We start from the raw sequence: 13,611 nt of genomic DNA on the forward strand, positions 1-13,611 counted from the left end.
ACGGGACCTGCTGACATAATACAAACAATAACAAGATCAACAGTTTTCATGTTTATTGTTATGCGATAAATTGCGATCCGAACATATCCGAAGATGTTGCGTTCATCGATTGATAAACGCAATTGCCGAAAGGCAGTTCATTTAAAGAATGGAAGTTGAGGTGTGAATATTAAGACTTTACGTTCAATAAGCATAACCATTCTGGTTATTTATGAACCTTACTGTTTATTGCCTTGATTCTAAGATATTTAAATATTTAGGGTAGTTTTGTCTTTTAAATTATTCGTATTGATATTGTTTATGTTTAAACAATAATGGTCTGACAATAGGATGTTTAATATGTTTAGACAGACTATCCATAGACGTGAATTTGCTTCAACTATTTGTGTTCACATGTTCTTTTTAAGAACATTTGTTCCACATCTGAATGTTTTTATTGTTTGATTTGTAAACAAAATATGTTAAACCTAATAACGCTTCATATGGCAAAATCAGTTTTGGGTTAATGCATGTGTTTGTCTTAAACATATGTTGATAGAAAACTTCACATTGTAAATACAGCCTATTCATTTAAAGATGCACTCTTACTCCTAAATAAGATTTACCAATTGTTTAAATATACCAAAAGGATGAATACATGTCAAAGGCAATGGTTCATATGAATGATACCGAGTTTAATTTGAAAGAAAGGTGCAGAAAGGTGCAGAAAACAGAGTTATTCTTCCTTATAAGACGATAGTAAATCAAAGTAAATATTTAAGTACTCACCAATCATTTTTTGCGTTTTCATTTATCAAACACACCATCTTTATATCAGTAGTTAATAGTTTCCATAAATGCATTATTTAGTAAGAAGTTAAAGGTTTATTAGTTTAAAATTTAGGTTTGTTATACATGCTAATGTATTGATTTTGAATATGAAGAGTGTCACTTTTTATAATTAGAATAAATAAAGAAAATATGTCAAAAGGGATTGACACAATACCTTGAATTCTCTGGGATGAATTGTTTATGACATTTTACAGAAAGTTATACAAGGTGTTTTGAATCAAACATATCGTATGTCTTATCTTCTATTTTTTTAATGATATGAAACAGTTTCAGTTGGAAATCCCAAATCCCAGTTTTCTTCCAAATCGATTTTTTTTTAATAATTAAAGAAAAAAATAGTTCTGGTCCTAAAGTATGTAAAACACACAGTGCATTATCTTTGCCTCAAATTGTTTTGCAGAACTTCAGTCTATCACGCAAGTTCAAAAATCCTTGTTGGTACAACGAGGAAGGATCTCTGAATTGCCTTCCTTACATGTATCTTGTGGGCATTCCAAAGTGTGGAACAACGGATTTGTTTGGGAAAATTATTGCACATCCAGACTTTGTACGCCCAATTGCGAAAGAACCAGGCTGGTTATCCGATAAAAGATTTTGTAAGTATATCATTTGTCCTGCCAATTTATAGATTATAACCGCAACACTTATTCCCATAATCGACTCCATGTCCTCATTAACTACTTACAAATAAAAAAACAAGACAATATCATTTCATAAATTCAATTATTCCAAATATTGAAATGCAGAAGAGTACTCGGACATTGACTGATGTACATCATAACATACAACATTACTTATACAATTAAATTTAACATATTTTATCAAGTCACTCGATAATATCATTAGCTAACAATATATGTAAGAAAACGGTAAACATTTTTACACACATATCAGATCCATCAGAGATAATCTTCGTAATACTATCAATATTATTATGAAATTTCAACTTAAACAAAACGCTGTTACTCAGTCAAATGTCCAAAGCTGAATGACTTTCAGCGCCAAAACTCCTCGTTTCATAACTTGAAACTATGAACGCCACCTATCGGACATTACTTTCAATAAAGGGAAATTAATTGCCTTCCTTTTCATTTCATTCAAACTAAGAAAATTATATTCTGCTAATGCTGCAATCAGTGTTATTGTACAGAGAGCTCAAGTTTTGGTCCCCGTAGCTTTAATTACATTATGAAGTACTGTTTGTATTGTCCGCTTCTCCTCGTCAGTAGTTTCTTTGTGTAACGTAAGCAATTCTGGGATTGTCGTTTACATGTATACTATTTTAAGCGATTTGCTTTATGCTAATTCATCACGGTTGAAAGGGCAGCTATAAACAGATATGAATCATTCTTGTGTCGTTACCAGGGTCAAAACCAGTACTGGTATTCTCTTATCTGATTAATAATTGATAAACTTGAACAATTTTTGGTAGAACTTAGAATTCGCTTTTGTTTTATTCAAAAACAACTACATAATTATATTTTCAACAATGCATTTCAGGGCCACGATACATGAAATTTGGATTCCAAGGTTTTAGCCAGTTCTTTTCTCCTATTGCCAAGGCTTTACGTACAGCTACTGAAGATCAAGCACACAATTGGATTACAGGTATTCTGCAATTCTACCACACTTGTATTAAGACACTTTTTGGGGGGCTGGGGAATTTAAATGGTTAGTTGTGCCTAATGCATCAGCGATAAGCTAAAAAAAATAGCGCATGTTTTGAAATATGCAACATAAAACAATTTAGAACTTAAAGTGACACTCTTATTCAAAATCAATACATACACATGTACATGTATAACAAACATTAATTTTGACTGATAAAACTTTAACTACTTACTAAATAATGCATTCATGGAAAATATTAATTTCTGATGACAAGATCGTAATGGCGTATTTTATAGGAGAAGGCGCAAAAATATTAAATGATTGGTGAATGCTTAAAGATTTACTGTGGTCAACTATAATCTCATAAGGTAGAAATACCGTGTTTTGTGCTCATTTCTTTCAAATTAAACTTAGTATCCTTCATAAGAACCATTGTTTTCAACATTTATTCATCATTTTTGGAATATTAAAACAATATTATTAATTGTGGTAAATCTTATCTGGGAGTAAGAGTGCATCTTTAAGAAGTCACGACATTCAAAGGCTTTGGCAAGCGGCAACTTATATTCTTATCACCTTGAGAAACATTTCCTAATTGTGTTCATGGAACATACTGCACTGTCAAATGATAGGCATTCTTACTTTTTGAAAACAATCGTCGGAAAACAGGTATTCGTTTATGAGAGAAAACAGTAATTCAGTTAAAAAAACTATATAACACATGTTTACCAGAGGCCACTATTAATTGTTCGAAATGATGTTTACCAATGCTAAACCAATAAAACTCCTCGCATCGGGTACTTCCCTTTACACTTAAGAGTGAGTCACTGCATAGTAAAACTCAAATCAATTAAATTGCAGCTTCCAAAAAGCAAGGAAACACAAAACACCAGTCCGCAATGAAAATGTAGGTGTGGTGGCAAAAAGACAACAAAAACCATTTTGGTGTTTATTTAAAAAATAAATAAATAAATAGGCGCTGTAAATCCGTGGAAAGGAATATCAATTTGGTGGTGTAGCCTTAGGGAGTTTAAAGGTGTTTAAGTACTTACGTGTTTCTGACATTTTAGGAGATTTTAGTATCAACACCCTGGAGGGCAGCCATTTTTGGCAATACCTTGGAAACAACAAAGGAAAGATGGAGCCGATTGAAAACAACCCGCAGTATATATATCACATGTTTCACGGCACCAGGATCATTCTCAGTGTGCGAAACCCTGTCAATAGGTCTGTATTAAACATTATTTTATTAATACCATTACATGACGTGGCATCTCTGTCACTTTGATCCATATAACCGTTACATATATGTTGGTACAGACTTTTGTCATTCGTCACATCTTATCGTACTCATTTAAGATAAAGATATTGGCCAAGACTTCCTAGAGTAATTTCTAATGGAGGTCCAAAGTCTTAAGGTTCTCATACAAGCTAATACTAAGTAAAGCCCGATCCATGTTCCCGATGTTAAGGTTACGCTTCGACTTCCAACTACTTCAACTTGAGATGAAGGGCTCAAAGATGGCCGGCCATTAACTTTTATTTAAACTGAATGACACGACTTATAAATTTTTTGCGTAGCCTTTTATCGTACCACGTTGGTTGCCCAAACACTTACCAATCACACTTTAGTTTGATATGTGTGTGTATCTCGTAAGTGTTTGTGTGGCTCGTAGTAAAATTGAGGTTTCTTGGCATGTCTCTGTAGTTTCCATTGATTTATTTAAATGGGAGATGCTTTCATTTTTGTCGTGTTTTTTAATCAGGTAATGACACTTATTTTGAACAATTCAATACATGTATTATTGTAATGAACTTAACTTAATGATTGTTGATAAAAGATGTATTTATATTTTAATCATGAAGTTACGGAAAAAAAGATATATATTAAGACTTATACACGTTGTAAAAATGGTAATGATTTAAATTGAATTTGTGACACAATTTATCATCTATCATCAGTTATCTTGTTACATGTTGCTTAATTAGAGTGCCCTCGTTTCCAAATTCATCGATTGTATTACTAATGTAACCTATGCATATTTAAAATCGAACTCTCATGATCGGTTTATTATTTATTTTCATGTTGGAACTTGATTTTTTTTACTGTTAAACTTTAGAAATAATACAATTTTTGATTCAAGAGGAGGCTGGTGTCTTTTAAACATGAATGTATGGATTGTTTCTTTAGATTGTGGTCAGAGTACTTGGCATTTTCACGGCGAGAGAAGTCTCCTGCCATGTTTCACGAACTAGTCATACAACAGATAACTGCTTTTAAACATTGCCTTCGAAAACGTTCTCTACGGTCATGTGTGTATGACAGAGCTCTCGCGATGTGTTCCATGGTAAGAAACTATTGATGAGATGAGATGAGATAACACAACTTAGGCCTTAGATATTACGCCGTATCTCATAAGTGTTGCGTTCTCTTAAAGGACACTGCCATCCTTATTTGCTCTTATCCTTAAATCAAATAAATGGTTAGACTGCTGTTATGGTGGCTTGAAATATCGTAACAATGCACGAGTATTAAGTAATGAGGATAGTGTGTATGGAATATTATTGAATAAATAAAGTTGCTCTTTGCCTGTTCGGTCTTGCTTAATCGCACCATGAATTTGTTTTAAGCAACTGTATTGCTGGCTTCGGGTATCGTGGTTGGTCAAAAGTGACATTCACCGTTCCTATATCGTACATATTTGTGCATGCGTATGTTTTCCGATTTATTTAGCGCTCAATTATTAAACAGTCAATGTCTCTTAAACTGTTGAATATGTATTTTATTAGCTTCTTACTCTTGCTATCTTTTGGCTTACTTTCAGTCTCAGTTCGTTTTGCGTTATTCAACACGATAAACGCAAGGCCGAATATAGCAAGCATAAGTCGACGAATAACGCAAAGCCGAATATAGCGAACATCGATCGACGAATAACGCATAGTCCAATATAGCAAGCATCGATCGATGTATAAAACATAGCCGAATATAGCGAGCATCGATCGACGATTAACATATAACCGAATATAGCGAGCATCGATCGACGAATAACCCATAGCCGAATATAGCGAGAATCGATCGACGATTAACGTATAACCGAATACAGCATGCATCGGTCGACGAATAATGCATAGCCGAATATAGCAAGCATCGATCGACGAATAACCCATAGCCGAATATAGCGAACATCGATCGACGAAAAACGCATAGCCGAATATAGCGAGCATCGATGGACAAATAACCCATAGCCGAATATAGCGAAAATCGATCGACGAAAAACGCATAGCTCAATATAGCAAGCATCGATCGACGAATAACGTATAGCCGAATATAGCAAGCATCGATCGACGAATAACCCATAGCCAAATATAGCAAGCATCGATCGACGAATAACCCATAGCCGAATATAGCGAACATCGATCGACGAAAAACGCATAGCCCAATATAGCAAGCATCGATCGACGAATAACACATAGCCGAATATAGCGAAAATCGATCGACGAATAACGCATAGCCCATTATAGCTAGCATCGATCGACGAATAACCCATAGCCGAATAAAGCGAGAATCGATCGACGATTAACCTATAACCGAATATAGCGAGCATCGGTCGACGAATAACGTATAGCCGAATATAGCAAGCATCGGTCGACGAATAATGCATTGCCGAATATAACGAACATCGATCGACGAAAAACGCATAGCCGAATATAGCGAGCATCGATGGACGAATAACCCAAGGCCGAATATAGCAAGCATCGGTCGACGAATAATTCATAGCCGAATAAAGCGAGCATCGATTGACGAATAACGCATAGCCGAATATAGCGAGAATCGATCGACGAATAACCCATAGCCAAATTTAGCGAGCATCAATCGACGAATTACCCATAGCCGAATATAGCGAGCATCGGTCGACGAATAACCCATAGCCGAATATAGCGAGAATCGAACGACGAATAACCCATAGCAAATAAAGTGAGCATCGATCGACGAATTACCCATAGCCGAATATAACGAATAGCAAGCATCGATCGACGATTAACGCATAGCCAAATATAGCAAGCATTGGTCGACGAAAAAACGCATAACCGAAAATAGCATTCATCGGTCGACGAAAAACGTATAGCCGAATATAGCATGCATCGATCGCCGAATATAGCAAGCATCGATCGACGAAAAACGCATAGCGGAATATAGCAAGCATCGGTCGTCGAATAACGCATAGCCGAATATATCAAGCATATATTTATTCGAATATTGCGAGCATCGGTCGACGAATAACCCATAGCCGAATATAGCAAGCATCGGTCGACGATTAACGCATAGCCGAATATAGCAAGTATCGATCAAGGAATATCGCATAGCCAAATATAGCATGCATCGATCGACGAATAACGCATAGCCGAATATAGCGAGCATTGATCGACGAATAACGCATAGCCGAATATAGCGAACATCGATCGACGATTAACATATAACCGAATATAGCGAGCATCGATCTACGAATAACGCATAGCAACACCGATCGACGAATAGCGTATTGCCGAATGTAGCAAACATAATGCAATTCGCCACTCGGTTGCATAAAACGAGTGTCTCAAAGTGTAATACCAGGTGGCGCTACTCCTATATTTTCCGGGTTTTTTTTTATACAAATGCTTTTCATAGGGAACGGCAAAGAGGCTGCTATTCCATCTTGCAAGTTCCGTATAACAATCCGAGCTTGCGCCTTCTGTTGTAAAATATGGAACTGTTTTACGTGCTGTTACAAAGTGTTTTCTTACATAACTTAATGAATTGTTAGTCGATAAAACCATTAAACACAATAAATGCGATGAAAGGATCTGAAGTTTCTGAATATATGGAATACTCCTGAAGTACCAACATGAGATTAAACAAGTTTACAGATTATTACAAACCGGCATTACGTTTAAAATGAACTGAACTGAACTGAACTGCCAAGTAGCCTGGTCCCTAGATTGTTCGCGATGGTAACTAGTTGTTTAAATGACGAATTAGATTAAGAATGCAATAAAGCTCAATATACAGTTGGAAAGTTAGAAAAACAAGTCAGAAATCAAGATGTTATGTTTGCTTCATTACCCTTTTATTGTCTTGGCTTTTAGCTATTTTGTTTTTTAAATCATTATTATTTTTACAAAAATATTTTTTTTGCAGGCTAAAGCTGGCTTACTGTATATGGGGCGTTTTAATATTTTACTTGTTAAGATAGAACTGTTGATGTACGCCAATTACGATATTTTTATTGATAGTATTAGCTCGAGAGGTTATGACTAATAACTACTGTAGACGACCGACTCTTGCAAGAGATAAATCAAGTCAATTTTCAACATTATATATTTCACTAATCAATACACTTGATTAACATTTTTCAGTTTAATTAAGGTTGTCATCTTCTTTATTTTATACAGTTTGCTTTAACCCGAAGACATTAGACGGGTATGTGCAATGGCTATTCGTACTGTATTTGCTCTATGCTCATTATATCCACATATACCATACTCAGAAAGTCATTGTTGTACTAGAATATATTTTCCTTAACAGATAAATAATACACAAAGACACATGGCAGCTGACAACTGCATACGCAAACCCGAGAAAATTGTACGTATACTAACGATTTTAAGATTAATACCATACTGCCCAAACAGTAGAGCAAGTAGATCCGCGGTATTTACAAGTTCTGTGTTTTAATCCAAATTAATTATATCTTTAAGTATTTATATATCGATGTATATTCAAATTAATAAACTAACTGAAATGTAAAGTGCTATTTAAAGAAGTACCAAAAATAACATTTGCCTTTGTATTGACGCTTACAATAATTCACCTTTTAATTGTCTTTTTAACTTGATCACTGATATGAAACATGTTTATATTTTACAAGATGCACCTTCGTCGCGGGCTGTACAGCGTTTTTCTCGCGGACTACTTGTCTGTTTTTCCACGTGATCAGATTCTCGTGCACAGACTCGAGGACATGTCTGATGATAGGGAACATGTTCTTAATACAACACATGTATTTCTTGGACTTCGTAAGTATGGTCTTAATTTGATCTATAATAAGATTATATCAGTATTATACTTGAACGCATTTTATATTGCTACAGTGCCAAATATCAAAAAATACATTTTAAGGTAAGCCATCCATCATTAATACAAACAATTGCTCCTGGAAAAGTTTCATTTAAGTTACGAACTATTTTTAAACGTTTTCGTCGAGAGATTTTCATAATGGCAGGTGGCATTAAAGAAACGAGTATATACAGCTGATATATAAATAGTAAAATTATTATTTTATAACTTCCCTTCATATATAATTTCATAATAGAAGCGTCATTATAGTGTTATTCAAAATTGTTATCCATGCAAAAAAATACATTGGTTAACCAATATAAATTAAACTTAGAAATAATCTCGAAACGCACTAACATTGGTTTGCATCTTAATGATGAATGGCTTTATTTACCTTATTGCCTGTTTGAGCGCTATAAAAGTATACCTCAATACGTACAGATGAATGTATGCAGTTAATAAGTTCTTATTTTACATTTTACACGAATAATTTTCCTGTCTATTTCAATGTAAACATGCAACACAGATCGGGAAAAATGCCATTTCTAGCGTTTCATGTATATGACATTCAATCATTGCCTTACAATTTAGTTTAAAGTGACTCGCTTATGGTTTGCAAAATTCACTTTTTTAATTACGAAATAAAGTCTGGTATATCATAAGGAGTGTTAAAACAAAAATACCTAAAGCTGGAACCTTTCAGCAAATGTCGATATTTGCTCAAATATCGTTTTTGAAGACGATTGAAAATCGATTACGGCTATGGTGTTGCTGATTGGTTGATTGACATTATTACGTAATGTTATCAATGTATCCTTAACAGGTCAACATATCTTTAACTGTTGTTAAATTCCCGCTGGCGGTGTGGATTAGTCGGCTGTTTTCTAAATAAATATTGACTTTACCGTCTTGGGTTCGAACCCCACTAAACAAAATACATTGTTATGCTATAACTGTATATTTTCTGCAATTTCGATATATAATAGAGTAAAACAATGATAAAATAAGTGTTTTCAGATGCAATATCGGGAAAACTAATTTTTTGGTCCAAAAACATTAGCGAGTCACTTTAAAGCTAATTGGTTAGATGGGACAGCGACAGAATGTTATATGAATCATGTAAAATTATATATTATCGGCTTCATTCAAGCTCGTATTGACAAATCTAGGCTTGTTTTGTGGAAATATTATATTGCCGATTTTGGACCATCTGGTGTCTAGCCCCTTAAGGCGAATGTATTTGAATGCCGTCTCCAAATTTTGTAAAATCCAAGAAGTGTTCAAACATAAATTTGTATTTTAATACTGATATGTTTTTCTTTGTTTTTGTTTTGTTACAGATTTTCCCTCCCAAGGAAAGCATCTCTCGTTTGTCTTTCTTAATATTACTAAGTTATGTGTCGATTGTTTGTTTAAGGTCCAATGTCAAAGGCAGATTTAGAATTGGTTTCTCGTGGCGAACATAGTAATCGGCGTCGGCAAGCAGACGTTTCCATAGGAGATATGTGGCTTTCAACACGAACTCTTCTTTATCAGTTTTACAAGCCGTTCAATGAAATGTTGGCAAACCTTTTAAAGGATTCTCGTTTTGATTATGGACTTTATTAGAGAAGGAAAATATTTCAATTGAAAAAATCAGAATGTTTTCGCAAAATATACATGTTAGTGAACTTAACTCTTTTTTTACTTATTCTGAATCGTTAGTCACGCGGATGCCACGTATGGCTGCTTTACTTACACTTAAGAACATCTTTCGATCATTTTAAGTTTAAAAATTGACTAAGACTAGAGGTGTTTTCAACGATAATACTGTCCAGATACAGCAGAAGGAAATGTGTTTATATTTTTGTTCAATCTCTCATGTACCGTACATATTTTGGTGACCGAAACCAACAACTACTAAATGGGGTTTGGCACTGATGGGGAAAGTTTTACCGAGCTTAATCTTTTTTTAATCCGAAATGGAGCATTCTCGGCAGAAACAACTACTAAAATATAATTGATATCCTTTATTAAATATTCTGTTTTTATTTTCAAAATAACCAGGCATTTGTTTCTTTTTATACTTTGTATAATGTTTAAACAAACAAAATGATAGTTTAATCTTTTTCAAGCTATGTAAGATTTTTTATTGCGAATCATAACAATTCAAAACGCCAGACTGGTCATTGGGCGTCACGTCGTATTGAGTTACGTACTATGATGAATTCAAGCACTGCATAAGCTTCAAAATCAATAAATATGGAAAGTAGCCAATAGTCTGAGATGGTATAACCATGCTGTGATTCACTGTCATGTGATAATCAAAGAAAATAAAGGCATGCAACAATGAGTAGGCTTTTCTGAATTGTTGTAGTTTGCCCCATAGGACATTATTGATAACATTTGAAGATTAATGTAAAAACGTTCGACAGAACAATTAATAAATACATAAAATCTGAGGTGGCATTTTTTCAATGCATTCTAGATTAAAACGAACACGCTTCGATTTGACAAAAATCGTTCATTAAAATAAATCCTGTGTATTATATACAAGACAGAAATCTTATTAAATTCTGATTATCTCGAAGTCCGATTTATTTACATTTAATGTAATTTCGACTTAAACGAAACTAAACCAAATAAAACTACATGAACGACATTGCAATTATTATTTTTAACTAAATGAAATTTTAAGGAACTTTCTAATTCCATTTTCGCACTGGTTGCTGTGTTTATTATCAACGTTAACTTTTAAATTTGATTAACGTCAATCACTTCTTTTGTAGTGAATATGAAATAAGTGTAAGAGGTCTTTAAACAAATGTTATGCACTATTGGTAATACATACACGTTGATGTATGTGTGGTTCTGTCGTGTAAGTGACTGTTGTGCATTATCCCTGTGCCCTAAATCAGGGTCTTCAAAATAGTTTGGCTACCGGGTGTTTGCTGTATTTTTAATTGAATACTGTGTTTAAAAATGGAGGACTTATCAATGCCGAAAATTGTTCGATCTCAATACTTGAATGCCTGTTTTCAAAACGTGCACATGTCAACCAATTTCTAAGCTGTAAATTAAATCAATGTTTGAACGTATTTTCATGTTGAAGTATTATTTATTTGCCTGTGCTAATACAATAGAAGTACATGTGAAATATGTCCCTGTAAATCTCGTAAGCAACTATGGCTTTTTCTGGCAAATGAAGTGGTTCTCAGTTTTGCAAGCATCAATGGTCCATAGTCCTTTCTGATCGATGCTAACGCAGTTCTTAGCGGGATCTAAGATCGTCTGCCCTCCGATAAAGTTATTGTACGTCAGCCCCTTGCCGGACACTGTCGACTTGAATGTCCCGTCATCTTCGACATCATTGGCGTTTATCCAATATTTACCTGTAACTTTATACTATTAGATGCTATAACAATAGTATTATTTATATTAGATTGACAATGTTTATGTATAACCTTCAATTAGCAATTTAAATTTCACCATTTAATATTGAAGCAGGTCTACCCGTATATCTCGTTTCATGTATTTGCGTATCTGATGGGTAACGAGATAACTTTACACAATAAATAAAACTGTGTGGATAATAAAAAAAGCATGCGAAAGTCAGATTTTTACCGTAAAACTGTATTCTCTGGAGTAACTGATTAAGAAACAGTCGCGGCAGAGCGCTCTTTCAAATGAATACATTTAATCCAAAATACTACATACCAGTTAGTTGTACACGTTAAAAAGGTTAAGGCCACCAGCTTTAACTCAGAATGTAATATAAGCATTGTTTAACATTACTGGATATCGCCTTTCCGCTCGTCCGTTTTTTAAAGAATAAAAACGAGTCGACGTATTAGTCAGGGGGTCCAACGTGTTTTTTGTGTGCCGAATTTAAAGTGAGGGAAATGTGTGATGTGGAAACAAAATTCAGGTTAAATTATATTGTTTTTAAAAAAGCTGCAACAATCACAAAGCCTCAAGACATGTGTTTATTGTTTAGTTTAGACTGTTTTGACAGAAAAAACCTATTTTTAAAGTGTAAAAAAACTTCTTCGAAAAACAATGCAAAAATAAAATTGCTCAACTTGTACAATAAAACATATTTGTAGGGATGATTAACTACATACGATTCAAAGGATGTATGTACTACAAACAGTGAATTATTTGAATCTAGAAAAAAATATTAAATCTAGAATGCTTAGACCAAGTTGAGATTGATATCTTATATCAACACAGTGCATAGACTCTATACACTATATGGATATGCACGATACACCGTGACAGTACATACACTGGCGTTATATTCTATACCAGTATATACTGTGCACGGTATATATTCTATTCATTCTCAGAGGTGTTGAAGCAGTGCTTCAACACCCCTGTTCTCTATACAATGTATACAGCCAGAGATTTTGAAGATTTACTTCAACTCCTCTGTTATAGTCTATATACAATGTGGAAGCGTGCACTATACTCTGTTCATTGTCAAGAGGTGTTGAAGCAGTGCTTCAACACCCCTGTTCTCTATACAATGTATACAGCCAGAGATTTTGAAGATTTACTTCAACTCCTCTGTTATAGTCTATATACATTGTGGAAGCGTGCACTATACTCTATTCATTGTCAAGAGGTGTTGAAGCACTGCTTCAACACCCCTGTTCTCTATACAATGTATACAGCCAGAGATTTTGAAGATTTACTTCAACTCCTCTGTTATAGTCTATATACATTGTGGAAGCGTGCACTATACTCTATTCATTGTCAAGAGGTGTTGAAGCAGTGCTTCAACACCCCTGTTCTCTATACAATGTAAACAGCCAGAGATTTTGAAGATTTACTTCAACTCCTCTGTTATAGTCTATATACATTGTGGAAGTGTGCACTATACTCTATTCATTGTCAAGAGGTGTTGAAGCAGTGCTTCAACACCCCTGTTCTTTATACAATGTATACAGCCAGAGATTTTGAAGATTTACTTCAACTCCTCTGTTATAGTCTATATACATTGTGGAAGCGTGCACTATACTCTATTCATTCTTAGAGGTGTTGAAGCAGTGCTTCAACACCCCTGTTCTCTATGCAATGTATCAACCAGA

At 34.4% G+C, this 13,611-nt stretch overlaps 2 protein-coding genes across 3 annotated transcripts in view; one reads left to right on the forward strand and one right to left on the reverse strand.

Annotated features, from left to right (window-relative positions):
* LOC128219247 (carbohydrate sulfotransferase 15-like) overlaps positions 1–10,147 on the forward strand; it is a 75,747-nt gene extending 65,600 nt beyond the window's left edge. Inside the window, exons 2-6 of the mRNA XM_052927058.1 lie at positions 1,232–1,427; positions 2,332–2,439; positions 3,513–3,649; positions 8,352–8,499; positions 9,957–10,147. Coding sequence (XP_052783018.1) covers positions 1,232–1,427; positions 2,332–2,439; positions 3,513–3,649; positions 8,352–8,499; positions 9,957–10,147 — 780 coding nt within the window. The remainder of the gene's footprint in view (positions 1–1,231; positions 1,428–2,331; positions 2,440–3,512; positions 3,650–8,351; positions 8,500–9,956) is intronic.
* Positions 10,148–10,533: 386 nt separating this feature from the next.
* Positions 10,534–13,611, reverse strand: part of LOC128219775 (perlucin-like protein) — a 63,651-nt gene continuing 60,573 nt past the window's right edge. Inside the window, exon 4 of one of the 2 annotated variants that reach the window (XM_052927766.1) lies at positions 10,534–11,910. In XM_052927766.1, coding sequence (XP_052783726.1) covers positions 11,702–11,910 — 209 coding nt within the window. In that variant the 3' untranslated portion in view covers positions 10,534–11,701. Of the gene's footprint in view, positions 11,917–13,611 lie in introns of both variants that reach the window. The other variant, XM_052927765.1, reaches the window with a different exon arrangement.

This window comes from Mya arenaria, chromosome 15 (assembly GCF_026914265.1).
Source record: "Mya arenaria isolate MELC-2E11 chromosome 15, ASM2691426v1".
Lineage (NCBI taxonomy): Eukaryota > Metazoa > Mollusca > Bivalvia > Myida > Myidae > Mya > Mya arenaria.